This window comes from Chiloscyllium plagiosum, chromosome 2 (assembly GCF_004010195.1).
Source record: "Chiloscyllium plagiosum isolate BGI_BamShark_2017 chromosome 2, ASM401019v2, whole genome shotgun sequence".
Taxonomy (NCBI): Eukaryota; Metazoa; Chordata; class Chondrichthyes; order Orectolobiformes; family Hemiscylliidae; genus Chiloscyllium; species Chiloscyllium plagiosum.
Window position 1 is genome coordinate 52294525 of NC_057711.1, and position 26348 is coordinate 52320872.

The following is a 26348-nucleotide window of genomic DNA, read 5'->3' on the forward strand; positions in this document are numbered from 1 at the left end:
CTACCCAAAATGACAAAGCTCAAGGCTGAAATGATTTGCAGCTTGAGCTTGCTGCACTGCTGACTGAACAGCTAGTACATTAATTATTACATTGAAATGAGGGCTCCTGTTTGACTAAGCAAAGTGATGGAATTGCAAATTCTTTAAAATTTGCATAATTTCATGTATAAAATATTTGAACAGGATTTTTTAAAAAATGGCAGAAATGTTTGAAGCAACAGTATCCTGATGCAGGATAATGCATGGACAGGTTGGACCGAAGGGTCTGTTTCCATGCTGTACATCTCTATGACTCTATGATTCTAAATCATTTAGTCAAATGCAATATAGAGCCAAACTTTTGGGATACTTTTGACCTCTTAAAGTCCAGACAGGATGTCAGATAATGCAACAAAATAGAAAAAGAGAAACCACAGACAACAGCATTATTCACGGTCAATCTTTTTATTATTTATTTGCAGAGGACGAGCAAGCATTTGTAGAAAATCATAGGTGGCCTTCAAGTTCGTACTTGCAGGAGCTGACTGAGTACAGGCACCACATTCACTCTGGGAGATCTCGTTGTATCCTCATGTAATAGACCGTCAGCCAGACCTTGGATACCTATCAAAGGCTAAAAGAAGGATATTTAGAAAGCTTTGTGCTACATTAGGAAAACAGCAGACAGAAGCATACTTCATCTCAAGAAGAATGAAGACAAGGAAATTTGAAGAAATTCCCAAACTTGTATCCATTACAATGCTCTGACGACATGCACTTTTCATGACCAGACGACCAACATTTTGGATTTCTTTTCTAAAATTAAGACATACAGCTCCTCAGTCCTCCGCTGATAGTGAATCTATAGATTGTGCATAAAATATTAAGAATGGTATTGATTATATACCTTCTTATCATCTTCCTGGTGGCAGTTAGTATTTGTTAAGCAAGTCTTAGGCAAAGTGATGCACATCATAAGCTTAAGTTTTCCTTTCTTTACATTATATCCAAATGAAATAAAATGGTTGACAGAATAAGTAATTCAACCACAGACCACCAATGCACTCTGTCTTAGAGTGCTGAACTGCACAGCCGCCCTAGAATTGGGCAACACAACTGATGGCCAGGAGCACAACTCCAGCCAGCTAGCACATGTTGAAATTCAATATTAGTGAGTTGATTTTATGACATGGTTAGAATCGTAGTTAGAAAAACATAACATTCTAGGATTGCAGTAATGAATACCTACAATATTTTAAAGAATTTTCCAGCTGACAAGGTCTCTTTTGTGTTTATTTTGTATAAACTAATAGCTATAGAAAATTCATCTACTCCATTTGGTATTAATCCAGCTGATATTACATTGGTGAGTGGTGTTTACAGTGAAGATTATTATATACTTACTACCAAGGTGGGAGACCATAGTTGGAATGAAGTAATTTCAATTCTGCTATTTATGAATAACTGATATTCAGCTATTAAATAGAAAATATTGGAAATATAAAGGTCATGAACATTTGTAAAGAGGAAAAGCTGTAGTGTAATGGTAATGTCACTAGGCTAGTAAACCAGAGGCTTTGGCTAATGCTCTGAGGACTTGAGTTCGATTCCCAATCTAGATGATGAAACTTGAAATCAAACAATCAAATGTGGAACTAAAAGCTAGTTTAAATAGGGACCACAAAACCTTTTGACAATTGTCATAAAGACACATCTGGTTTGCTAATGCCCGTTAGAGAAGGAAATCTGCCATCCCTAACTGGATGGGCATGTGTGACTCCAGACCAGATAATACTGTGGTTGATTCTCAAATGCCTCTGGTTAGCTCTCAAATGTTTTAGTCAGCCGCAGTCGTACTTTATTTTATTCATACATCAGATCTGGGAATTGCTCATTCCTAGCTTCCCTTTATAAAGTTGTGGTGAGCTGCTAAGTCCATTTGGTGTAGATGGATGTGCAACACTTTGGGGGAGGGATGATCAGAAATTTTATCCTGACTTGGAAAGGACAGTGATATGTTTCCAAGTCAGGATGAGGACTGGCCTGAAGGGGAATGTCCAGGCAGTGGTGTCCTCATGAGTCTGCCTCCCTTGTCTTTCCAGACGTTACTGATCATGAGTTTGGAAGATACCTTCTAAGGAGCCTTGGTGAATTTCTGCAGCACATGGAGCATGGAAACAGACCCTTTTGGAATATCGCATGCAATTCTGATCTCCTTCCAATTGGAAAGATGTTATGACCAGATATCCTAACCTAATCTACTCCCATTTGCCAGCACTTGGCCCATATCCCTCTATACCCTTCCTATTCATTTAGCCATCCAGATGCCTTTTAAATGCTGCAATTGTAATTCTTGATAGTGGGGTTCAACAATGGTAATGCCAATGAATGTCAAAGCATGATAGTTAGATCCACTCAGTCTTAGATTTGTATTGTATGAAAACAAACTCATCAGTCCAACTCGTCCATGCCAACCAGATATCTTAAATTAATTTAGTCCTATTTGTCTGCATTTGGCCCATATCCTCTGAACCCTTCCTATTCAAAAATCTATCCAGATGCCTTTTAAATGCTGTAATTGTACCAGCCTCCACCAATTCCTCTGGCAGCTTATTCCACACATGTACCACCATCTGAGTGAAAAGATTGCTCCTTAGGTCCCTTTTGTATCTTAAACCCATGCCATCTAGTTCTGGACTCCCCCCACCCCAGGGAAAAGACTTTGTCTATTTATCCTATCCATGCACCTCATGATTTTATAAACTTCTCTGAGGTCAGCCCTCAGCCTCCGACACTCCAGGGAAAATAGCCCTAGCCTATTCAACCTCACCCTATAGCTCAAACACTCCAACCCTGGCAACATCTTTGTGAAGCTTTCCTGAACCCTTCCAAGTTTCACATCTTTCCAATTGGAAGATCGGAATTGCACACAATATTCCAATAGTGGCCTAACCAATGTTCTGTACAGTTGCAACATGATCTCCCAACTCCTGTACTCAATACTCTGACCAAAAAAAACATAGCAAACGCCTTCTCCACTATCACATCTACCTGTGACTCCACTTTCAAGGAGCTATGAATCTACACTCCAAGGTCTCTTTGTTCAGCAACACTCCCTAGGACCTTACTATTAAGTGTATAAGTCCTACTAAGATTTGCTTTCCCATAATGCAGCACCTTGCATTTATCTGAATTAAACTCCATCCACCACTCCTCAGCCCATTGGCCCATCTGATCAAAATTCCATTGTAATCTGTGGTAACCTTCTTTGCTGGCCACTACACCTCCAATTTTGGTGTCATCTGCAAACTTACTAACTATACCTCCTATGTTCACATCCAAATCATTTATACAAATGACAAAAAGTAGTGGACCCAGCACCGATCCTTGTGGCACACCACTGGTCACAGGCCTCCAGTCCGAAAAGCAACCCTCCACCACCACCCTCTGACTTCTATCTTTGAGCCAGTTCTGTATTCAAATGGCTAGTTCTCCCTGTATTCCATGAGATCTAACCTTGAATTTTGCAAGGGATACACATTGCTACTGAGCACTGACACCACTTCACTGAACCAAAGGGGTGGGCCGTGTTATCTGGGATTATATCAAGCTTCTTGAGGGGTTCTGGAGCTGCGCTCATCCAAGTGAAGTTTAATTCACCACAATCCCGACGTGCTTTGCAGATGGCAGATAGGTTTTTTGGGAGTCTGATAGAGAGTTACTGCAGGGTTCCACACCTCTGACCAGCCACAATATTTATAGTGGATCATCTAATTCAATTTGTCACCAATTGTAATCTCCAGGTTCTTGATAATAGGGTTCAGCAATGGTAATGCCGATGAACGTCAAGGCATGATAGATAGATTCATGCAGTCTTAGAGCTGTACAGCACGAAAACAAACCCTTCAGTCCAACTCATTCATGCCAAACAGATTAGATTAGATTAGATTCCCTACAGTGTGGAAACAGGCTCTTTGGCCCAACCAGTCCACGCCGACCCTCTGAAGAGTCACCCACCCAGACCCATTTCCCTCTGACTAATGTACCTAGCAGTATGGGCAATTTAGCATGGCCAATTCACCTGACCTGTACATCTTTGGATTGTGGGAGGAAACCAGAGCACCTGGAGGAAACCCACACAGACACTGGGAGAATGTGCAAACTCCACACAGACAGTCGCCCAAGGCTGGAATTGAATCTGGACCCTGATGCTGTGAGGCAGCAGTGCTAACCACTGAGCCACCGTGCCACCCCAGATATTAATTAATTTAGTCCCATTTGCCAGCATTTGGCCCACATCCTCGGAACCCTTCCTATTCGTATATCCATCCAGATGATTTTAAATATTATTATTGTACCAGCCTCCTCCACCACCTCTGACAGCTTATATCTTACACGCACCACCCTCTGCATGAAAAAGTTGTCCCTTAAGTCTCTTTTAATCTTTCCCTTTGCACCATAAACCTATGCCCTCTAGTTTTGGACTCCCTGACCCTAGGGAAAATACCTTGGCTATTCATCCTACCCATGCCCCTCATGATTTTATAAATCTCTGTAAAAGGTCATCGCTCTGACACTCCAGGGAGAACAGCCCCAGCCTCTCCCTATAGCTTAAACCTTCCAACCTTGGCAACATCTTTGTAAATCTTTTCAAGTTTTACAACATCCTTCCGACAACTAGGAGACCCAGAACTGCATGCAGTATTCTAATAGTGGCCTAATCAATGTCCTGTACAGCTGCAATGTGACCTCCCAACTCCTATATTCAATGCACTGACCAATAAAGGCAAGCATACCAAATGCTTTTGAACCTATCCTACCTACCTGCATCTCCACTTTCAAGAAACTATGAATTTGCACTTAAGGTCTTTTTGTTCAGCAACACTCCCCAGGACCTTACGATTGGGAATTAGAACTGGTGTGGTGTGAATGTTAGTCGTCACTTCTCAATCTAAGCCTGGATATTGTCTAGGCGTTGCTGCATTTGAACACAGCTGCTTCAGGTGCTGGACATTGTGCAATCAGCAACAAAATTCTCAATTCTCACTGAACATCCCCACATCTCATCTTACAATGAAGGGAAGGATAATATTGAAACAGTTGAAGACTATTGGGACTAGGACATTAGTTATTTGATACTGAAGCAGTGTATGTCCAAATGCAGCAAGGTTGGACACGCAAGTGGCAAGTAACATTCACATTATAAATACTAGGTAATGACCACCTCGAACAATGCAGCATCTAACCATTGAACCTTCACATTCAATGGTTCCCATCACCAAATCCTCCACTATCCACATTCTGGGGGCTATAATTGACCAGAAACTGAACTGGATTATCCAAAGAAATTCCTACGGGATTTCCTGCAATGAGATGATTGACCTACAATATTCACAACCATCTTTGATTCCACCATTTGGGCTGGTACAGCATCAGCGGCATCAGTGGAGTCTGAATTGGCGAGGTTCATTAAGGACTCAGTGGTGAGGCTGTTGGTGGAAGTGAGATGGCGCCAGAGAGTGGTGACTATTGTTGTAGCAGCAGTGTGCAGCGAACGGGATGCCACTAGGTCCTAGATAGCACTTAAGGACTGTAAAGTTGAACACGTTCTTTATTTCTTCATTTTTCTGTCTTCATATTCTAAGTTTTGGATTGTATTTCTGCATTTTAAGATGTTGCCAGAGAGTAGTGACACTATATGATACTTTTCACTGTATTTTGTAACAACAAAAATCAAACCTATTGACCCCTCTCTGTAATCTGTTTGTGACCCCTTTGCAACTTGCCTTTCCAGCTATTCTTGAAGTCTGCAAGTTTGGCTACAGTACATTTGCTTTCTTCTTCCAAGTCATGGATATATATTACAGTCCCAACACTGAACCCTATGGAACCCCACTGGCTACAGGTTTCCTCTGAAAAAGAACCTATATTCCCCCAACTTGTTATTTCCTGCCCGTTAGCCAATTCTTCTATCCATGCTAATCTATTGTCTCAAACAACATGGGGTCTTGTGAGGTTTGTTGAATAACTTTGGAAATCCAAATGCGAGGTATCTACTGGTTCACCATATCCACTCTGGTGAGATTTCCTCAAAAAAGCTAACAAAATTAGTCAGATATCAATTTCCTTTTCATGAACCCATGCTGGACTGATTGGAGTGGACCTGAGAGCACTCAAACTGAGTGTTGCTCGATAGCACTGCTGATGACATTTTCACCATTTTCCTGTTGATCAAGAGTAGCTTGACAGGACAGTTATTGTCTGGGTTAGATTTGTCCTGCTTTTTTCTGTACAGGATGTACTTGAACAATTTTTCACATTGGTCAGGTAGATGTCAGTGTTGCAGCTGTGTTGAAATCTCTTGGCTAAGGGTGTGACAGGTTTTGGAGCACGTCTTCAGTACTATTGCATGGTGCTGCCATGCCCTCTTGTGTAGCACTGTGACAGTGCTGAATGTGAAAAATTTCAACAGATGTAAAATTCAGTGAGCCATCAAGAAACAGTTGGAGGCACTGGCTTCTGGAAAAGGCCATTACAACAATACTAAATGCTTGTGCTGCAGAACCTGCCACACATTTAAGCAAGCTGCTCCAGAAGAAGCAGGACAAATCCAACAGGACCAATTATTGCCCTATCAATGTACTCTTGTTTGGTAAAGTGATAGAATGTGTTATTGATAGTACTGTCAAGCAGTACCTGCTCAGCAATAACCTGCTGACTAACAATTTGGGTTCTGCCAAGGTAATTCTGCTCGATTGAAACTTGGACAAAAAGTTGAATTCCAGAGGTGAGGCGGGAACAGTATGAAGGGAGCATCTGATGGAGTGTGGCATAAAGGAGCCGTAGTAAAAACATGAATCAGGGTGAAACTTTTCCATTGTTTGGAAACAATGGACCTGGCATGTAGGAAAGTGGTTGTTGGAGGTCAGTCACCTCAGTTCCAGGGCATCTCTGTAGGAGTTCCTCAGGATCATGTCCTTGGTCCAACTAGCTTCAGCTGCTTCATCAATGACCTTCCCTCCATCATAAGGTGGGGATGGGGATGTTTACCAATGATTGCACAAGGTTCAGAATTATTCACGACTCCACATGTATTAAAGCAGCCTGTGTCCAGCTGCAATGAGACCTAGACATCATCTGGGCTTGGGCTGAGAAGATGACACATTACATTCATGTCACACAAGGGCCAGATAGTAACACCCGAAGCAAATATAATAAACTAGATTCTGTTGACAGTCAAAAGCATTAGCGTCACTAAACTCTCCCACTAACAACATCTTCTGAGTCAGTATTGGTTTGAAACTGAACTGAACCAACCATAAAAACCCATGACTACAGCAGCAGGTCAGAAAAGTTTGATTGAATATTTTCCTCTTGGCTGCAACAACACTCAAGCAGCTCAACACCATCTCGAGTAAAGCAGACTGCTCGACTGTAACCTCAACTGTCGCTATCAAAATCTCACTCCTTTCACCAATAAACAGGGTACAATACCTACAGATGCTGGGCCATAACTCATCATTTAAGCGGCATTTGGATAGGTACATGGATGGGTACTTAATCTAGGTTAGAAGTTCGGCACAACATCGTGGGCCGAAGGGCCTGTTCTGTGCTGTATTGTTCTATGTTCTATGTTCTAAGACTCTTCTAAGATCACCTTCCAAACCCAAAAGCACTACTACCTAGAAAGACAAAAAATAGCAGACTATAAATCACAAATATTCAGCATCCAAGTTCAGTGAGCAATAGTGAAGGCAATGAACTGTGGGCCTTTAATTCAAAGGGAATGGAGTTTAAAACGCTTGCTAAATGTGTACAAGACATTCATTTGGAATACTGAACAGTTTTGGTTCCCACATTGACAGAAAGAGATTGGAGGCAGTGCAGGGAAGGTTCACTAGGCTGTACCTAGACATGTATGGATTTTCTTAAGAGAAGTCGAGCTTATACTCATTATACTTTAGAAAAATGAGAGGTGACTTTATTGAAACATGCAAGATTCATCTTGAACTTGATTGGGTGGATGCAAAGAGGTTGTTTCCCCTTTTTTGGAGAATCTAGGGCCAGATGACATAATCTTAGAGTTGAAGATTGCCTTCGCAAGTCAGAGGTAAGGAGGAATTTCTTGAGGGTAATGAATATGCAAAATTCTTTATCGGATAAGGCTGTTGAGACTGGATCAGTAAGCGTGAGATAGAGTTAATCAAGGGTTACAGGGAAAGGCAATTGAGAACTCTCAGATCAGCCGTAACTTCATTGAATAGCAGAGCAGACTTGCTGGGCCGAATGGCCTACTTCTGTTCCTAAATCTTATAAATATAGGGATTACTACCATTTGTAAGGTCCCCTCCAAGATGCAAAACATCCCAAATCGCAACTCATCACCGTTCCTTAACTTTCACTGAGTCAATGTCCTGGTGCATCTTCCCCAATAGCACTATGCCCACACCCAAAGGACCGCAGCAATTCAGAGCCAGCTCAACATCACCTTCAAGGGCAATGAGGGATGGACAACACGTGCTGACCTCACCAGCAACGCAACTAGATCATGAAAGAATACAAACTAAGAATGGGCAAAAGTAGGTAGATGCAGTATAATATGGAAAGGTATGATATTTGGCAGCAGAGTACAGAAGCAGTATACAAGGTACAGAGGTACCTTGGTGTCCTGGACCGTGAATCATGAAGGTAGCATGCAGGTACAGCATGTGATTTAGAAGTCAAATGGAATGTCGTTGGTGGCAAGAGGAATGAAAAATAAAAATTGGGATGATTTTCTGCAGGGGTGGGATAACATTTAGAATACTGTGTAAAGTTTTGGTCTACGTTAGAATTGCATTAGAAACAGCACAAAGAAGGTACACTCAACATCACTTGAATGGCAGTGTTATAAGAGAAAAAGGATGGCCCCCGTTTCCATTGCATTTAGGAGAATGAGAGAGGATTTAATATTTCAGTAAGATTATATGAGACTTGACAGTTGACCTGATGAAAGATTGGTTCGCCTTACACGAAAGACTAAAACTAGAGGACACCGTTTTAAAAAAAGGTGTATGCCATATCACAGATTTTTTTTTCCTTCAAGGGTCAAGTGTATGGAATTGCCTTTCCCATACAGCTGTAAAGGTAGGGTCATTAAATATTTTTAAGACCAAGTTATACAGATTCTTGATTAACAACGGACTCAGAATGGAATTCGGTGTCATCAGGGATGGGGAAAAATGTGTAATTAAAGCTATAAACAGATCGGCCATGATCTTCTTGAATGACAGAGCAGGATTGAGTGGTTAGGTGACCTTTTCCTGCTCCTAATTCATATTTGCAAATTCTATATGGAGGCATGAATTTTAAGTTACAAGAATTAGAAGTGAGAGCATACAGATGTAATTTGCTGAAGCCACGTAAACAAGTTCTGCCAGGATTGTTTGAGGGAGAATAGAAATGTGTCTTAGATTAAAACATGGGACAAGCGGATTAAGCAAAAGGTACAGTAAGCAGTGAAGCAAGTTTACTATTGAGGTGAAATTAATCGAGCAACAAACCAGGAAATGGACATCCATAAAAATTAACTTAGCAAAAGCTATAATTATTTGCTATAATTAAAGTTTAATTAATGTTCTTCAGCAAGGACAACATTCTTTGAATGGGATTGCAAGTACAAACTCCAACCAACTCATGGTTCTGCTCATACATAAATCAGGTTACAGCAACACAAAGCTTCCCAAGTAATTGTATAAACACGTTTTAAAGTTTAGCAATGGTGAAGAGATATTTAACAAATTAAGCTGTATTCATTTCCTCCCACCCCAACCTATTGTGTTCATTTTAAAAAAAAACACAAAAATGATAACTGCTAAATCATAATTTACAAATGCCATATTGTATTGCTTGTACTTTGGGGTAGTTTTTTTGGGTTCTAATAAAATAATTTCTGTTTTTGTACATGAACAGCTTTCTAACACCAGAGTTCTGTAGGATGCAAAAGATTCCATCTAGAGGTCAGAAACTGCACTGCATACTCAACAATTCCAGTCTCAGTTCATCTTACCAAGGGTTAGATGGCACCAATGGCACTCAGTTTGCCCTTCAGCAATCCGTCGTTTTCCAGCTTAACAACATCCGAGCCACCTCCAACACATTCAGTCCCAATGAACACACGTGGCACCTACAATAAAATCAGTCTTATTATTATAATCAGAAAAAAGTCAAAATTGCACAATTTAATACTAACCTGCATTTCTCTTTAGCTTTGATAAGTGAGCAATTAGTTTAGATCGATTGTTTCTACCAAGGAGGTATAGAAGAAAAGCTACGTTTAAGAAACATCTTTAAAAAGTAGGAAAGAGAAAGGCGCTTATAAAAGGAATCCTAGGATTTAAACTTTGTACCATTAGTAGCAGTGTCTCTGGCTGCCAACGTTAAAAAATCACACAACACCAGATTACAGGACCTGATGAAGGAGCAGCGCTCCGAAAGCTTGTACTTCCAAAAAAGCCTGTTGGACTATAACCTGGTGTTGTGAGATTATTAAACTTTATCCACCCCAGTCCAACACTGGCACCGCCATATCATGGCTACCAATGGTACAGCGCCTGAAATCTGGAATGCTCAAGTAGAATTAAAAAGGTTGTGCATGATTTTGAAAACACAAAACAAAGTGTTTAAATTGAGACATATTGTCAGATAATGAAATTCAGTGAGCACAGATATAGTGACAAAGTGGGGCTTGGTATAAGTTAGATACAAGGGCAGAGCTTCACATGAACTCACATTTATAGAGGGTAGAGCATGAGGGGCCAGCCAGGTGTGTTAGAATAGCAATGTCTAGAGTTAAAAAGACATGGAGGAGGGTTGAGGATTTCAGCAGATGAGCTAATGCCGAGAGTGATTATTTTCAGGTAGAAACAAATGGTCTTAATGCTCGTGCTGATTTAGTAAGAAGTACATCTCATGATAAACATGACACCAAAATCTCAAACACTTCTGGTTCAGCTTTAGTTAACTGCCAGGAAACAGAGATGGAGAATGAAATGAGGATTGAAGTAACATGGCTTCTTGTAGCAGAAATGGAAGTGGAATGGCTCCAATCCCATTAAAAAATATTTAACAGGTATAGAAACCTTGCGGAAAAAAAAGTGAAACAAAGGATATAATCTAAATGGTGAGAGAGATTGCAGAGCTGAGATGCAGAGGGATCTGGGTGTCCAAATGCATGAATCAAAAAGATTAGTATGTCGGTGCAACAAGTAATTGGGAAGACGAGTGTAATATTATTTACTGAGAGAAGAATTGAATTGAGCTGGGGAGTGCAGATGCAGTTTAATTTGGATAAATGAGAGGTATTGCATTTTGGTAAAACCAATCAAGAGCAGGACTTATACAACTAATGATAACACCCTAGGTAGTGTTGTAGAACAGAGAGATCAAGGGGTTCAGGCACATAATTCATTCAAATTTGCATCACATGTAGACAAGGTGGTGAAGAATGCATTATTTTAGCATGCTTGCCTTCATTGCTCAGGCCATTAAGTATAGGAGTTTGGGACATCATGTTGGCATTGTAAAGGACATTAGGGAGGCTTCTTCTGGAGTACAGTGTGCAGTTCTGGTTAAATTGGAGAAAGTTCAGAAAAGATTTACCAGGATGGTGCCAAGAATGGAAGGTTTAAGCTACAAAAATAGGCTGTCATAGTGCTACACAATAGGACCTGGCCAGGGACCAAAGCAAATCTCTGGGAAACATGGGTTTGAATGCAACTAATATATCAGGAATTAAAATTGAGGATTTCAGCAGATGAGCAACACTTGTGTTGCTGCTTGCACTGTTTAACAAGTGAATTGTCCTGTTTCAGCTTCAGGTTGGGAACCTCCGTTTTTAGGTATGTTTTGCTCTGCTCTTGCTCTTGACATGCCATCCTGAACTCTTTGAACCAAAGAGTATTCCCTATCTATGTTAATGAGTCAAGAGGTTACAGATTGTTACGGATTCAGCAGTTAGTTATGGCCCACAGCACCCCATGAGGGTGGTTTTGAATTTCTAGATTAATTTTTGAAGTGTGTTCAATTCTGGCATAGTGATAGTGCCAACTGATGTGAGGGCATTCTCAATGTGAAGACAAGATTCTGTCTTTGCAATCATCACTCTTAATGATAATTTCATGAACACATGTCATCATTTTCTATGGCAGGTTCAAGGTTAAGTACATATTTCCTTCGCTTTTTCCTCATTTGATTCAGTCAATAGAGATGCTACTGAGCCTGTCTTGATGATGAACATTGAATTCCCCTAGCCAGAGCACATATTGTGCCCGTTCCACCCTCCGTTTGTCTTCCAAGTGTTGTTTAACACGGAGGATAAATTAAATTGAGCAAAGTGGTAGTTAGCTGATTTTAATGTCCATGTTTGACCTAAGATTTCATGTGGTCCACAGTCAATGTTGAAGATAACACGCCCCCAGATATATAACACTTTGCCATCACTTCTGCTGAATCTATCCAGCAGGCGAGACAGGGCATAACTCATGATGGTGGTGTTACCTCAGATGTGTAAGATATGATTACGTGGGTATGACCATGTCAGTGTGTTGCTTCACTCATCTGTGGGATAACTCTCAACTTTGGTACAACAACTCCAGATGACTTTGAGATGTCAACAGTATTGAATGTTTTTGAAGAAGTAACAAAGAGGATTGATGAGGGCAGAGTGGAAGATGTGATCTATATGGACTTCAGAAGACGTTCAACAAGGTTCCCATTGGGAGACTGATTAGCAAGGTTAAATCTCAAGGAATACAGGGAGAACTAGCCATTTGGATACAGAACTGACTCAAAGGTAGAAGACAGAAGGTGGGATCGGTGCTGGGCCCTCTACCTTTTGTCATTTACATAAATTACTTTTTGTGAGCATAAGAGGTACAGTTAGTAAGTTTGCAGATGACACCAAAATTGGAGGTGTAGTGGACAGCGAAGAAGGTTACCTCAGACTACAACAGGATCTTGATCAGATGGACAAATAGGCTGAGAAGTGGCAGATTGAGTTTAATTCAGATAAATGCGAGGTGCTGCATTTTTGGAAAGTAAACCTTAGCAGGACTTATACACTTAATGGTAAGGTCCTAGGGAGTGTTGCTGAACAAAGAGACCTTGGAGTGCAGGTTCATAGCTCCTTGAAAGTGGAGTCGCAGGTAGATAAGGTAGTGAAGAAGGTGTTTGGTATGTTTTTTTTAAATTGGTCAGAGTATTGAATGCAGGAGTTGGGAGGTCATGTTGCAGCTATACAGGACATTGGTAAGGCCACTGTTGGAATATTGTGTGCAATTCTGGTCTCCTTACTATTGGAAATTTGTTGTGCAACTTGAAAGGGTTCAGAAAAGATTTACAAGGATGTTGCCAGGGTTGGAGGATTTGAGCTACAGGGAGAGGCTAAACAGGCTGGAGCTGTTTTCCCTGAAGCGTCAGAGGCTGAGGGGTGACCTTATAGAGGTTTACAAAATCATGAGGGGCATGGATAGGGTAAATAGACAAAGTATTTTCCCTGGGGTTGGGGAGTTCAGAAGTGGAGGGCACAGATTTAGAGTGAGAGGGGAAAGATATAAAAAGAGAACTAAGGGGCAATTTTTTCACACAGAGGATGGTACGTATATGGAATGAGCTGCCAAAGGAAATGGTGGAGGCTGGTACAATTGCAACATTTAAGAGGCATTTGGATGGGTATACGAATAGGAAGGGTTTGGCGGGATATGGCCGGATGCTGGCAGGTTGGACTAGATTGGGTTGGGATATCTGGTCGGCGTGGACAGGTTGGACTGAAGGGTCTGTTTCCATGCTGTACAACTCTATGACTCTATGATAAATGGAGTTAAGGGCTTCCATAACTATGGATCATATCTTGGCTCTGCAAGTCCTGCTGCTTCCATTCATGAATAAACAAACAACTCACTGGAGGAGATTCCACAATACCTCTATCCTCAATAATGGGGTGGGGGTGGGGAGCCCAGTGCATCAGTGCAAAAGATAGGCTGAAGCAATTCGCAGCTACAGTGCAAAGTGCCAAGTGGATGACTCATCACAACCTCCACCTGAATTCCACAGAATCGTAAATGCCAGCCTTCAGCCAAATTAATTTACTCCTTGTGATTTCAAGAAACAACTGAATTCACAGAAGATTACAGTCCCAGAACAACATTCTGATAATAGTACTGAAGATTGGTGCTTTGAAATTTTGCACACTCCTAGCCAAGCTATTCCAGTACAATTACAGAACTGGCATCTAAAGATTGCCCAACTATGTCCAAAAAAATGACAAATCAAATTTGATGCATTACTGCCAATTGGTCTAGTTTCTGACATCAGTAAAGACACAGAAGTCATTGACAATTCAAGGGACACTTAAATAGTCACCTTCTCACTGATGCTCAGTATCAGGATCACTCAGCTTCATTTGTCAAGCCAACAGTTAAATGCTAGAGGGGAAAGTAAAGGTGATTGCCTTTAACATCAAGGCAACATTTTACCAAATGTAGCACCAAGAAGCCCTAGCAAACTGAGCCAGAGGAAAACTTTCCACTGATTTGAGTTATATCTAATAAAGCAGAAGATTGTTGTGGTTTTGAAGATTAATCATTTCAGCCCAGGACATTCCTGCAAGAGTTCTTCAGGATGGTATCTTCAGCTCTTCATCAATACCCTTCTATCCAAAGGTCACAATGGGGTGTTTGCAGCATAATTTGCAAATCAAATGCTGAAGCAGCTCATGTCCAAATGCAGCAAAACTTACACAATATACAAGTTTAGGTTGACAAATAACAAGCAACATTCACAGAACATAGGTGCCAGGCATTGATCACCAGCAAAAAAAATGTAAACATTGCCCTTTGATATTCAATGGCATTATCACTAAACTCCCCACTATCAAAATCTTGGTGATTTCCATTGAGCATAAACTCAACAGAACTCATAATATAAATACAGTGGCTAGTAGAGCAGGCCAATGGCTAGGAATTCTCCAACAAGCAAATTAGCTCATAACATCTCACTACCTACAAGAAACAAGTTATGAGTGCGATAAATATCAGAGGAGAAAGTGAGGTCTGCAGATGCTGGAGATCAAAGTTGAAACTTTATTGCTGGAACAGCACAGCAGGTCAGGCAGCATCCAGGGAACAGGAGATTCGACGTTTCAGGCACAGGCCCTTCTTCAGGCCCTTCCTGAAGAAGGGCCTGTGCCCGAAACGTCGAATCTCCTGTTCCCTGAATGCTGCCTGACCTGCTGTGCTGTTCCAGCAATAAAGTTTCAACTGCGATAAATATCACCCCACTTGCCTGAATGAGCACAGCTCCAGTACCTCAAGCAGCTTGACATCATCCTGGAAAATGTTTAACACCTTCAATATTCATTCCCTCCACCACTAAAATACAGTGCCAGCATTATGTACCATCCACAAAATGAACTGGATTAACTCAGTTAAAAATCACACAAATCCAGCAAAATAAGGTGTTTTTAGGGTAGATGATAACTGGATAATATATCAGAGGACCACGCCCAAAGTGGAAGCCTTGGAAGTGAACTGGGGAGAAAAAGCAAATAAGAAGCAAACAGTATTAAAAAGACTGATAGTTAGCATAAAAGGGGATACAAGGTTTGTATCCACAATAAAAGAAATATGTAATTAAAGATTAATAAAAATAAAGCATATCTCTGCCTCCATAGATAAAATAAGGTACTAAACATACTTGGCATCTTCCTTTACCAAACAGTGTGATGCATAAGTCACTTGGTGAAAGAGGAGATAGTTTAGACACTGCTTAAAATTGATAAATAAACAGGGTCTCTGTTTATTGTTCAAATTGACAAGGCACCAGGATTAGAAGACATGCATCCAAGGATATTGAGGGAATACAGCAGATACTACAGAAGCATAGGTTTTATTTCTCTATTCTCCCTTAAACTTTGGCTGATGTCAGAGGACTGCCCAATTTCAAATGTTATACCATTGCTCATTAAAAAACAATGCTTGTCCAAGAAACCTAAATGCTCGTTTTTGAATCTTAAATGGTGGAGATGATAATTTACCCTTTTTGTTAGCAAAATATCCTGTTACGATAAAAGGTCGAAGTGTGTTTGGATGATCCTTCAGTGTGGTTAGGAGCATGGTGGAGTCACGTTCAATTAATGGTTTAAAAAGTAAGAGTTGGATGATTGTCTGAAAAAAGAAGCAAATGCAGGGATACGGGGAGAAGACAAGGAATTGCGTTCTGAATTGAACCTTTGGAGAACCAATACAAAGGCCAAACTGATAGGTGTCCTTCTGTGATGTAACCAGTTTTGAAACAAATGTTAGAGAATAGTTTTCAAAAAGAATTTACAGCATCAATGGTATTACAATGCAGCATTTAAAAACCTCTGAGTCTCAATCAGCAAAAGGCATTTGTATTCCTATTAGCAAACATCAAACTGCAACATAAATCTGTGAATATTTGGCTTTAGACATATATACAATGCATCAGCTCTCCAATGCCATTTCTTTTAGGGAGTGGCAGAGTGAATAGCTCAAATAGAAAAATTGTGATTCCTAATTTCAGTGAAATTGGATTACCTACCAGTTTTCAGCAAGGTTAACAGCAGACCATAAATCATCAGAAATTATGGTATTCCATAATTAATAATGCAGACCATTTACCCCATAATCTACACTTCCTTTTGCAACATTCAAAAGTCCCCATATATGAACAGTGCAAGCTCCCCAGGAAGATTCAGCTCCAAATGAGAGCAGCTTAAGTCTACATTGTGAATTAATGGTTAAAACAACACTTTCTATCTCTTAAATTTATTCAAAAATCAGCAGTGTCAATTCGAACGATGTTTGTAGAATTACAATTTTCCAAAGATAGAATATCATGCATACTATCTTATTAGGCCCAAAATGATTACAATATAAATTTGCAATCCGCTCATTCTATTCCAGATAATCTATAGCCAGGATCTATTTCTGGAAAGGCCATCCAGGACTTAGGGCTCATGACCTACATGTAATCCTTCTGCTTCTAAATGCCACTCTCAGTTACAGATTGAGTCCTAGGTACTATCAATAATGGTACTCCCAAACATAAATAATTCAGCCTCTTCAGTCAATGAAAGTGGCTAGCTTGTTCAAATCAGAACAAGAAATTTTAAGGTTGGCCACTGCTCAATTAATTTAATGGCTTGTCAATTGAGATAAAATAGGACCAGTGTCAAGAATACATACCTGACACTGCTGCCCATCATAAAGTCAATAGTGGCAGCATCATTATACAATGTCCAGCATCATTTGCAATTCCAAAAATACTGAAGAAGTCCATGTCCAAATGCAACAAGACTTGATATTTTCGTAGTTTGGGCTGGCAAGTAACATTTGTGCCACACAACTGCCAGGCAATTACCGTCTCCAATGAGAGAATCTACCCATTCTGCCTTGAAATTGAATGACATCACTGTCATTGAACATCCAACATCATTGTTTCTGGGGGAGGAGTTAATCAGTCATCATTGTTCAGAAACTGCTCCAGTGTTGTATAAATAACAGCTAAGGAAAAGTTGGTTAGAAAATATATCTATGTCGAAGAGAAGTAATCATACATCATATACCCAACATCTGAATATAGATCACTGAAAGGGCTCATGTGGGCACAGTGACAGTATCTTTCTTCTGGGTCAGAAAGTCTGGAGTTAAGCCCCATCTACTCCAGAGATGTGGAACAACAACTCTGAACAAGTTAATTAGAACATATCTATGGTGCGCAAATTGACTGCAGTGGTTTAAGGTGGCAGCTCACTGTAACCTTCAAGGACAACTAGGGGTGGGCAATAAGATTTGAATTTTGCATTTACTTTGGAGGGACAGAGGAGTGGTTCCATTTAAAATTTAAATAAATAAACTAAAGTAAATTGTTGGATTAATTTTAGGGAAAATGCAATGGCAGACATTTAAGGGGATATTTCAAAATACACGCAACAATAGATACATTACAATTAAGAAAAGTTCTAAAGGACCAACCCATCACCTATGGATAACTGGAAATGTTAACAATAACATCAAAACTTTAAAGAATAAAATATTTAAGTGGCATATCAGAAGATTTGAAATTTTTAAAAAGGCAAAGAATTAACAAGGAAAGTATGAGAAAACGCTCATCCAAAAAATGCACAACCAGGCAGTAAAGTTGCTGTAGTCTTACTAGACCATTGGGCTGCTCTCTCAGGGACGATTGGTGGTGGAATTAACGTGAGGGTCGCGCACATCTCAGGCGAGGGAAGACATTGAGAAAGAGAGCTCTTCATTGTAACCTTAGCTCATGTGGAAATTAAACTCAGACTGTTCACATTTCTGCCTTGCAAATCAGCCACCAAGCCAACTGAGCCAAGCAACATTCCAAAACAATATAGTAGCATGAAATCCATCAAGACCCATGCATTTGCTATCAGTTATCATGAGAATCTTTTGAATACAAAAGCAGAGAGATTATGTTTCAGTTATACAGGGCACTGGTGAGACCTCATCTGGAGTACAGTGTATAATATTGATCATCTCAAGGATGAACAAATGCACTGGAAGCAGTTCAGAAAGGTTTACCACCCTAATATCCAAAATGACAGGGCTGATGTATGATGAAAGTTAGGCTTGGGTCGATTGGAGTTTAGAAGAGCAAGAGGAAATCTGAACGAGAGATACGAGATCTAAGGATATATTTTTTTTAAAAATGGTAGAGATCAGAACAACATTCTGGAAAAACTCAGCAACTCTCCACAAATGGTACAAGACAAAAATACAGTCAATATTCCTAGTCCAGTGCTGCCAGACCTACCCAGTTGCTCCTGCAATTTTCTTTCAGATCCTGAGAGGCTGTGAGAGGGTGGATGCTGAGAGAATGTGGAGAATCTAGAACTAGGGGGTCAGTGTTTCAAACAAAACACAAGTCACCCACTTAAGTCACCACTGGCGGCACAATGGCTCAATGGTTAGCACTGTTGCCTCACAGTGCCAGGGACTCAGGTTCATTTCCAGCTTTGGGCAACTGTGTGGAGTTTGCACATTCTCCTCATGTCTGCATGGGTTTCCTCCAGGTGCTCTGATTTCCTCTCACAGTCCAAAGATGTGCCAATTAGATGAATTGGCCATGCTGAATTGCCCATAGTGTTCAGGGATGCATAGGTTAGATGCATTAGTTAGGGGTAAATGTAGCGTAACAGGTCTGGTTGGGTTACTCTTCAGAGGGTCCATGTGGATTTGTTGGGCCAAATGGCCTGTTTCCACACTGTAGGGATTCTATGATTCTTAAACAGATTGACCTTTTATTTTCTGAGGCTCACAAGTGTTTGGAATTGTGTTTTGAAACAAAGAGAAGCAGAATATTGGAATAATTTAGATGGCTAGACAGAAACGCAGATAAGGTTACAATCGGATCTGTCATGATCTTACTCGATATCAGAGCAGACTTCAGGGTCAGAATGGCTTACTCCTGCTCCTCATTTAAATGTTTACATAGACTCGTACCCCACCTCATGACATCTCCATTTCTCATTATGCCCCTTAAATGGTCGACGGGAATACGGTTTCTAAATCCTGGTGGACAAATGCAGGGAGATGGTATTTCATCTTCAACCTCCCCTCCCCACACTCCTACTGCTGCCCACCCAATATATAAACCTTTTGTCTTGCTTTCACAATGTATCTCGCTTACTTACGCACAGATGGCTGGAGGTGGCAATGTGAGCCGTGGACCCCCAAAGACCAGCAAGGTCCACCCAGACAGCAGGGAAATGGAATCTGGTGGCACCCAGAAAAAAGAACAGGCAGAAGCAGAGGAGGCGGCAGCTAGCGGAGACACACAACAGCTGATCCTAGCTCTAGCTGGGCAGATGGAAGCAATGGAGGAGGAGGTAATCAAGAAGGCAGAGGAGTGGATACCTGTTAAAAACAGGAAAAGAAAATCCTGCCAGGCCACCAAAGCATCCCAGCAAAGGGGGAAAAGACAGCTGCACGAGGGAGGTACGGCCAGCTCTTCGGATGGTGAAGACGGGCGCAAGGAGAGTCATCTCCAGAAGACGAGACAGAGCGCTGTACGTGAAGAGGAGGGCATTTCCTCCCAACCAGGAAACAACGGACCCCCTAAATTCCATCCTCCACCCAGTGAGAACCATAGGGTGCCCATTGCCCCACAGCTACAGGTAACTGAGAGCCGTGATCCTCTGACAGTCCCACTGTCAGACACAGAACTGGACGGTGCAGACCCTTGCCTTGGCTCAATGACACTAGAGCGGGTAAATGACCCCAGTGAGGAGCTGGACAGCTACCTCAGCCCAGTGAGGGTCCAGCAGTTCGTGCTCACCATGGGGATGCAGACAGCTACCCCAGAGACAGGACAGTCAAATGGACAATGGTAACCCCATAAACTGGGGGTTAAAGAAGGTTCCTTTGCTATCGTATAACAGGGGGCCCACTCAGTAGTTGGGTTCCACTGAAGCCTCAGCTAAATACTAAGCGACTGGATGGGTAATAAACAGAACTGTAAATACAATAACTGTAAATTCAATTAATTCAAATTGTTCTCTGTAATGTTAAGACATGCAATGTATATATATATATATATATGAACGACATGACCAATTGTACAGGTACCAAAGATTTATTTCTATGAATAAAGTATATTTTGAAATAAAAAAAGTATCTCACTTTTGACTTTTGAAAATCTGGGCCACTTATGGACAATAACGGATTAGTTTGTGGATAAAGCATTGATCAAAAAGACAAAGCTTCCGTTCGACAAACAGATTCTAAGCTTTGGAAAACTTCATCTGAATGACGTCACTTCCAGAAGGGGCTGACACGTGATGAAGAAAAAAATATCATCTTCCTATACACATTTTAAAAGCAAAGAGCCAAGTCCCCTGCCAGAGGCTCTGTCCAGAGATGAGTGAGCTCTCAGGGTTCCTTATTGGTAATAATTCTGGGAGGCACTTAGTGACTGCAATAGTGTGGCGTGTGTAATGGTTACAGTGTGACAGTGAGCTACATTACTTAAACTGAAGCAGTCCCTCGCACGGCCCTAACACAGGATTGGCCCTCCTGAATGCCTCTGCACGGGCCTCACTTTCAAATAGGGACAACATAAAATCTCTTCAGTGTGGGAACAGACCATTCGGCCTATCGAGTCCACACCGACCCTCTGAAGAGCATCCCATCCAAATCTACCCTATCCCTGAAACCCTGCATTTCTCACAGCTCGCCAGCACATCCCCAGACATCAAGGGGCAATTTAGCATGGGCAATCCGCCTAACGTGCACACCTTCGGACTTTGGGAGGAAACCCGCGCAGACACCGGGAGAAAGTCTGCGAGGGAGTTTGCACAGTAACCCGAGGGTGGAACCGAACCCGAGTCTCTGGCGCTGTGAGGCAGCCAGTGTTAAGCATGCAAGGAAACCTCCCCGCAGTTCATAGGATTCAGACAATAAAGAGGAAATGCCATCCTTACAAGTAATCATACACTCTGTAACGCAATCGTTTCATTTGCCAAAGGAGCCTCCCCATTGCACCACCAAGTAGTAGAAAATTGGACCGCAGGGAAGGTTCATCTGCTTATTTTGTTCGCGATGACTTAATTATATTTTCCCAAATAAACATTATTACGTTTGAGCAGATATTGTCCATTCCATTTTTAAAGGGCAATAGTCCGAAGATATGGAATAGGAATGGCGGGGAGGCATCTCAATGCTGCTCGTCAGCTGACTGCAAATAGAAATCGACTATTTTAAAGCGGTTTAAAGCGATTACTTCGTATCGAAGTAAACTAACACGGAAGACTTAAACAGTATTATATAATGCAACAGCAACTCAGCTACCGAGATTCACACCAGCAGAGGCAATTCCCAAAAATGAACTCACAGTTCTGGCTCCGGTTATTTTTTCAAAGTAGTCTTGGATAGCTTTCATTTCGGGAAGGCCACTAATATCGTAGATCTGCAGACGGTCTTGCTTGAAATCGTAGGCTTCAAGCACATTCCGCGCTGATACACAATAAGGGCAGCTCTGCTTGATGAAAAGAACCACCTTGTCTGGATGAATTTTACTGTCCACGTAATCCTGTGCCATTTCTTTTTCTCGTTAGACCGTCACCTCAGTGATTCAGCAGCAAACACAAGCAGTGCCCCTCTGTTGTCACAACTGGGAGGAGTTTGAAATTGACCAGCGAGAATCGAAACCATTTGGCACAGACGCAGCACTGAAGGCGGGAAAGAGGAAGATTATTTGATTTTAAAGTTGTTTGATTTATTTGCTTTCCAGTCATTCCAAAGAAACCCAAAAATTGTTTCTCTCAAAAAAAAACCTCATGTTGAAAAATTATGGTGATTGATGCTTCAGTGCATGGAAACAATTTGAGCGGGATGTAAAATTATTTTCTTATGGTTACAGTAAGGACTGTCAGATGTTGAAAGTCAGAGTCAATAGATGTGAAGCTGGAAAAGCACAACAGGTCAGACAGTATCTGAGGAGCAGGATGCTGTCTGACCTATTGTGCTGTTCCATCTTCACATCTATTGACTCTGGCTTCCAGCATCTGACAGTCCTTACTGTCTCCAAGTCACTGAAAATCAACACTGCAAAGTCTCTTATAAGGATAAAGTTAAAAGTCACACAACACCACATTATAGTCCAACAAGTTTATTTGGAAGTAGTAGCTTTCGAAGTGCTGCTCATTCAGGTGATTTTTCAGGTGTTGTGTGAGTTTTAACTTTGTCCACCCCAGTCCAAGACCAGCACATCCCATTTAATAAGGATACCCACCTTGAAGATAAAAATCACACAACAACAGGTTATAGTCCAACAGGTTTAATTGGAAGCACACTAGCTTTCGGAGCGACCCTCCTTCATCAGGTGATAGACTAACACCTGATGAAGGAGCGACGCTCCAAAAGCTAGTGTGCTTCCAATTAAACCTGTTGGACTATAACCTGGTGTTGTGTGATTTTTAACTTTGTACACCCCAGTCCAACACCGGCATCTCCAATCACCTTGAAGATGTTTTCTTTCTCAGTTCGAAGAGAGCTCAGTGAGTCTCTCTCTCACTGGAGCCCCAGGACCACCCCTCACTCTATATACTTCTGGACTCATCAAGCTTTCACTTCTTCTTCCTCCTCAAATATGCCACCCTGCGTGATCTCCAATTAACATTCCCAGTGTATTGTATGTGTGGTATGTGGGAAGTCAATTTCTTCACTGTGCGCTTCACAGCTGCCTTGCCCATTGTGTCTAGCCTTTTCTGCCTTTCTTTGCAGATTTATTGCATGTAGTGCATTTTTGTTTTCCCATTAAAATCCCTAGTTATGGAAGGATTAGTGAACCAGGCATTGGATATTCTCAGGGTTTCTGCACACTATCAAAATCCCCCACAAATTGATGTGCTTTGATATCAGGCATCATGTGTGGGTAGTCTTGGATGGCACTACAGCAAACTCAGTATCTGTTTAAGAGTCTATTACTGTACTTATCCAACTATTTTCCTGTTTCTACACTGCCACGTGTGCACAGTTCTGTGATTTTCAGGTCTTCTTACTCTCAATGTTACCCCAAAAGATATTCTTGCCAATGCTTACTGCAGATTAATATTTGGCACTGTAATTTGAGCAGCACCTCCTTAAGCATTCCTACAGCACAATGGGGAAAATCAAAAGTTTCAGTGTATACGACATTCTCAATAACAAATTATGATTGTCAGCACATGTCCTATTATAATTTTGTGGTATTAGCTGGTAAGTTGTCTAGTGACAGTATGTCTAAGAAACAAATTTGAAAGACAGAGATGAAAGTACCAAGGCAGGGTACTATGGTCATCTATACACTCTGTCAATGGACTCTAAGGTTAGTTGACTATGCATTGCCTGGCAGCTTAGGGACTTGACTTTTGGTGTGTGTCCATGGGTTGACAGGTTATTCATTCAGTTGTGGGGCATTTGTTTTCATTCAACCTTGAAGTTGATTATTGACTGAGTGACTTATACCATACCTATCAACCATAGTGTGCTTGATGGCACTCTCACTTCTGAGTCACAAGGTTATGGGGTAAATTTCTACTCCATGCAAATGACCATTATTTCTCAAGAGAGTACTGGCTGGCCAGTATTTATGGCATGCCTCTGTTTTTTTGAACTGCTGCAGTTCATGTGCTGTAGGTAGATTGACAATGCTGTTAGGAAGGGAATTCCAGGATTTTGATTCCTAGCCTCTGACCTACTCTTGTAACCACTGTGTGACTTGAGTTGCATTTCTGGTCAATGGTAACCCCAGGATTTGATAGTAAGGAATTCAGTGATGGTAATGCCATTGAATATCAAGGGCAGTGGTTAGATTGACTCTTATTGGAGAAGGTCATTGACAAGCGGTGAGTAACATTTGCACCAGGTAATCTGGATATTGTCCAGATCTTGTTGCATTTGAGCATGGATTGTTTCAGTATCTGAGGAGTTGCAAATGGTGCTGAACATTGTGCAATCATCATCAAACATCCTCACTTCTCACCTTATGATGGTGAAAAGGTCATGAATGAAGCAGCTGAAGATGTTGAGACCTAGTACTTTACTCCAAGGAACTCCTGCAGAGATGCCCTGGAGTTGAGGTGACAGATCTCCAATACCCACAATAATTTTCTTATCTGCCATGTCTGACTCCAACCAATGGAGAGCTTGCCCTCTGATACTGTAACTTACCATCATACTCCCCACTCTCTTCCCTTACCTCTTGACAACTTTAGATTTCTAAAAACTATCTGTTTCTTTCTTAAATAGAAATCTTATCTTTGCTTCCTCCGCCCTCTGTGGTAGTCCATTCCACAAGATAACCACACTTGGAGTGAAAGAAAATCGCCATTTAGTGAATTCGAAAGGAGACCATGACCTCTTGTTCTGAACTTCAGGAAAAACATCATCTGTGTGCATCTAGTCTGTTTAGCCCTGTCAGACATTTACACATTTCAATCAAATTTCTTCTCATTCTTCTAAACAGGGCCAGCCAACCCAACTTGTCCTCACAAGGACACAGCTGCCATCCTAGGTATTAGTCTCGTGAACTTCTACTACAATCCCTCTGTGCAAAGAATGTCTTTATATTTAGTCAAGGAGGTCAATACTGCATACAAATCTCCAGGTGTGATCTCACAAAGTGCCCTGTACATCTGCTGGAAGACTTCCTTGTTCTTGTACTTAAAACCTCTTGTAATGAAGGTCAACATCTCATTTGCCTTCCTAACTTTGCTACAACTGCATGCTTGCTTTCATTGACTGATATACAAGGACAATTAGGCCCCTTTGTACATCAACATTGCAAATCTATCACCCTTTAAATAATGCTCTGCTTTTTTGACTTCCCTACTGAATTGAAAAACTTCATAGTTATCCATTTTATTCTGCATCTGCCATGTTTTTTTATCACTGTCAACCTGTCTAAATTATCTTGAAGCTTTTTAGGTCTTCGTCACCACTCACTCCCACCAAGTTTGTCAAGTTACAAGCAAACTTGTAAATACTATGCTCAATATATATATGTGTGTGATATTATAGCTATCAGTTGATTTTGCTGTATGTGTTTAATCACTAACTTCATCAACAAGGACAGTATCATCAAGCTAGTGGACCTATGACTTATCACACACTTCATCTTAAACAACAAAACCTACAGACAAACCAATGGAACACTCATGGGATCTCCCATATCACGGTTCTTAGCAGAAGCATTAATGCAGAGACTTGAACAAACAGCTCTGCCAACCATCCAACCCAAACCTTGGGTCCGTTACGTGGATGACACCTTTGTCATCACTAAACAAAACAAATTAGAGGAAACCTTCAAGACCATTAATAATACCCTTACTGGCATAAAATTCACTAAAGAGGAGGAAAACAACAACAAACTGCCATTCCTAGATGTCACAGTAGAGCGAACAGCCAATGGGGAACTTCAAACAGCGTCTACAAGACAACAACACATTCGGACCAAATATTGAACTACACAAGCAATCATCCCAACATCCACAAACAAAGTTGCATCAGAACATTATTTCAATGAGCCACCACACACTGCAGAACAGAGGAACTACACAGAGCAGAGGAAAATCACTGATACAGTGTATTCAAAAAGAATGGGTACCCATTGAGCACAGAGGTAAAAGCAATGACTGCAGATGCTGGAATCCAGATTCTGGATCAGTGGTGCTGGAAGAGCACAGCAGTTCAGGCAGCATCCGAGGAGCTTCGAAATCGACGTTTCGGGCAAAAGCCCTTCATCAGGAATAAAGGCAGAGAGCCTGAAGCGTGGAGAGATAAGCTAGAGGAGGGTGGGGG

General features: G+C 41.2%; 2 protein-coding genes across 2 annotated transcripts in view; one reads left to right on the plus strand and one right to left on the minus strand.

Moving 5' to 3' along the window:
- rhobtb3 (Rho related BTB domain containing 3) overlaps positions 1-577 on the plus strand; it is a 133741-nt gene extending 133164 nt beyond the window's left edge. Inside the window, exon 12 of the mRNA XM_043709644.1 lies at positions 462-577. Within this exon, the coding sequence (XP_043565579.1) occupies positions 462-577 (116 nt within the window). The remainder of the gene's footprint in view (positions 1-461) is intronic.
- Positions 429-22183, minus strand: glrx (glutaredoxin (thioltransferase)). The gene is made up of 3 exons (XM_043709632.1): positions 21901-22183; positions 10028-10144; positions 429-613 (listed from the first exon to the last, which is right to left on the minus strand). The coding sequence occupies exons 1-2, from the start codon at positions 22105-22107 to the stop codon at positions 10034-10036; spliced, it is 318 nt and encodes a 105-aa protein (XP_043565567.1). The 5' UTR covers positions 22108-22183; the 3' UTR covers positions 429-613; positions 10028-10033.
- Between the last annotated feature and the right edge of the window lie 4165 nt (positions 22184-26348).

Coding starts and splice junctions, on each gene's coding strand:
- glrx (XM_043709632.1), bottom strand. CDS start 22,107: ATGGCACAGGATTACGTGGACAGTAAAATTCATCCAGACAAGGTGGTT. Junction 10,145..21,900: donor AAATAACCGGAGCCAGAACT/GTGAGTTCATTT, acceptor ATTTTATTGTAG/GTGCCACGTGTGTTCATTGG.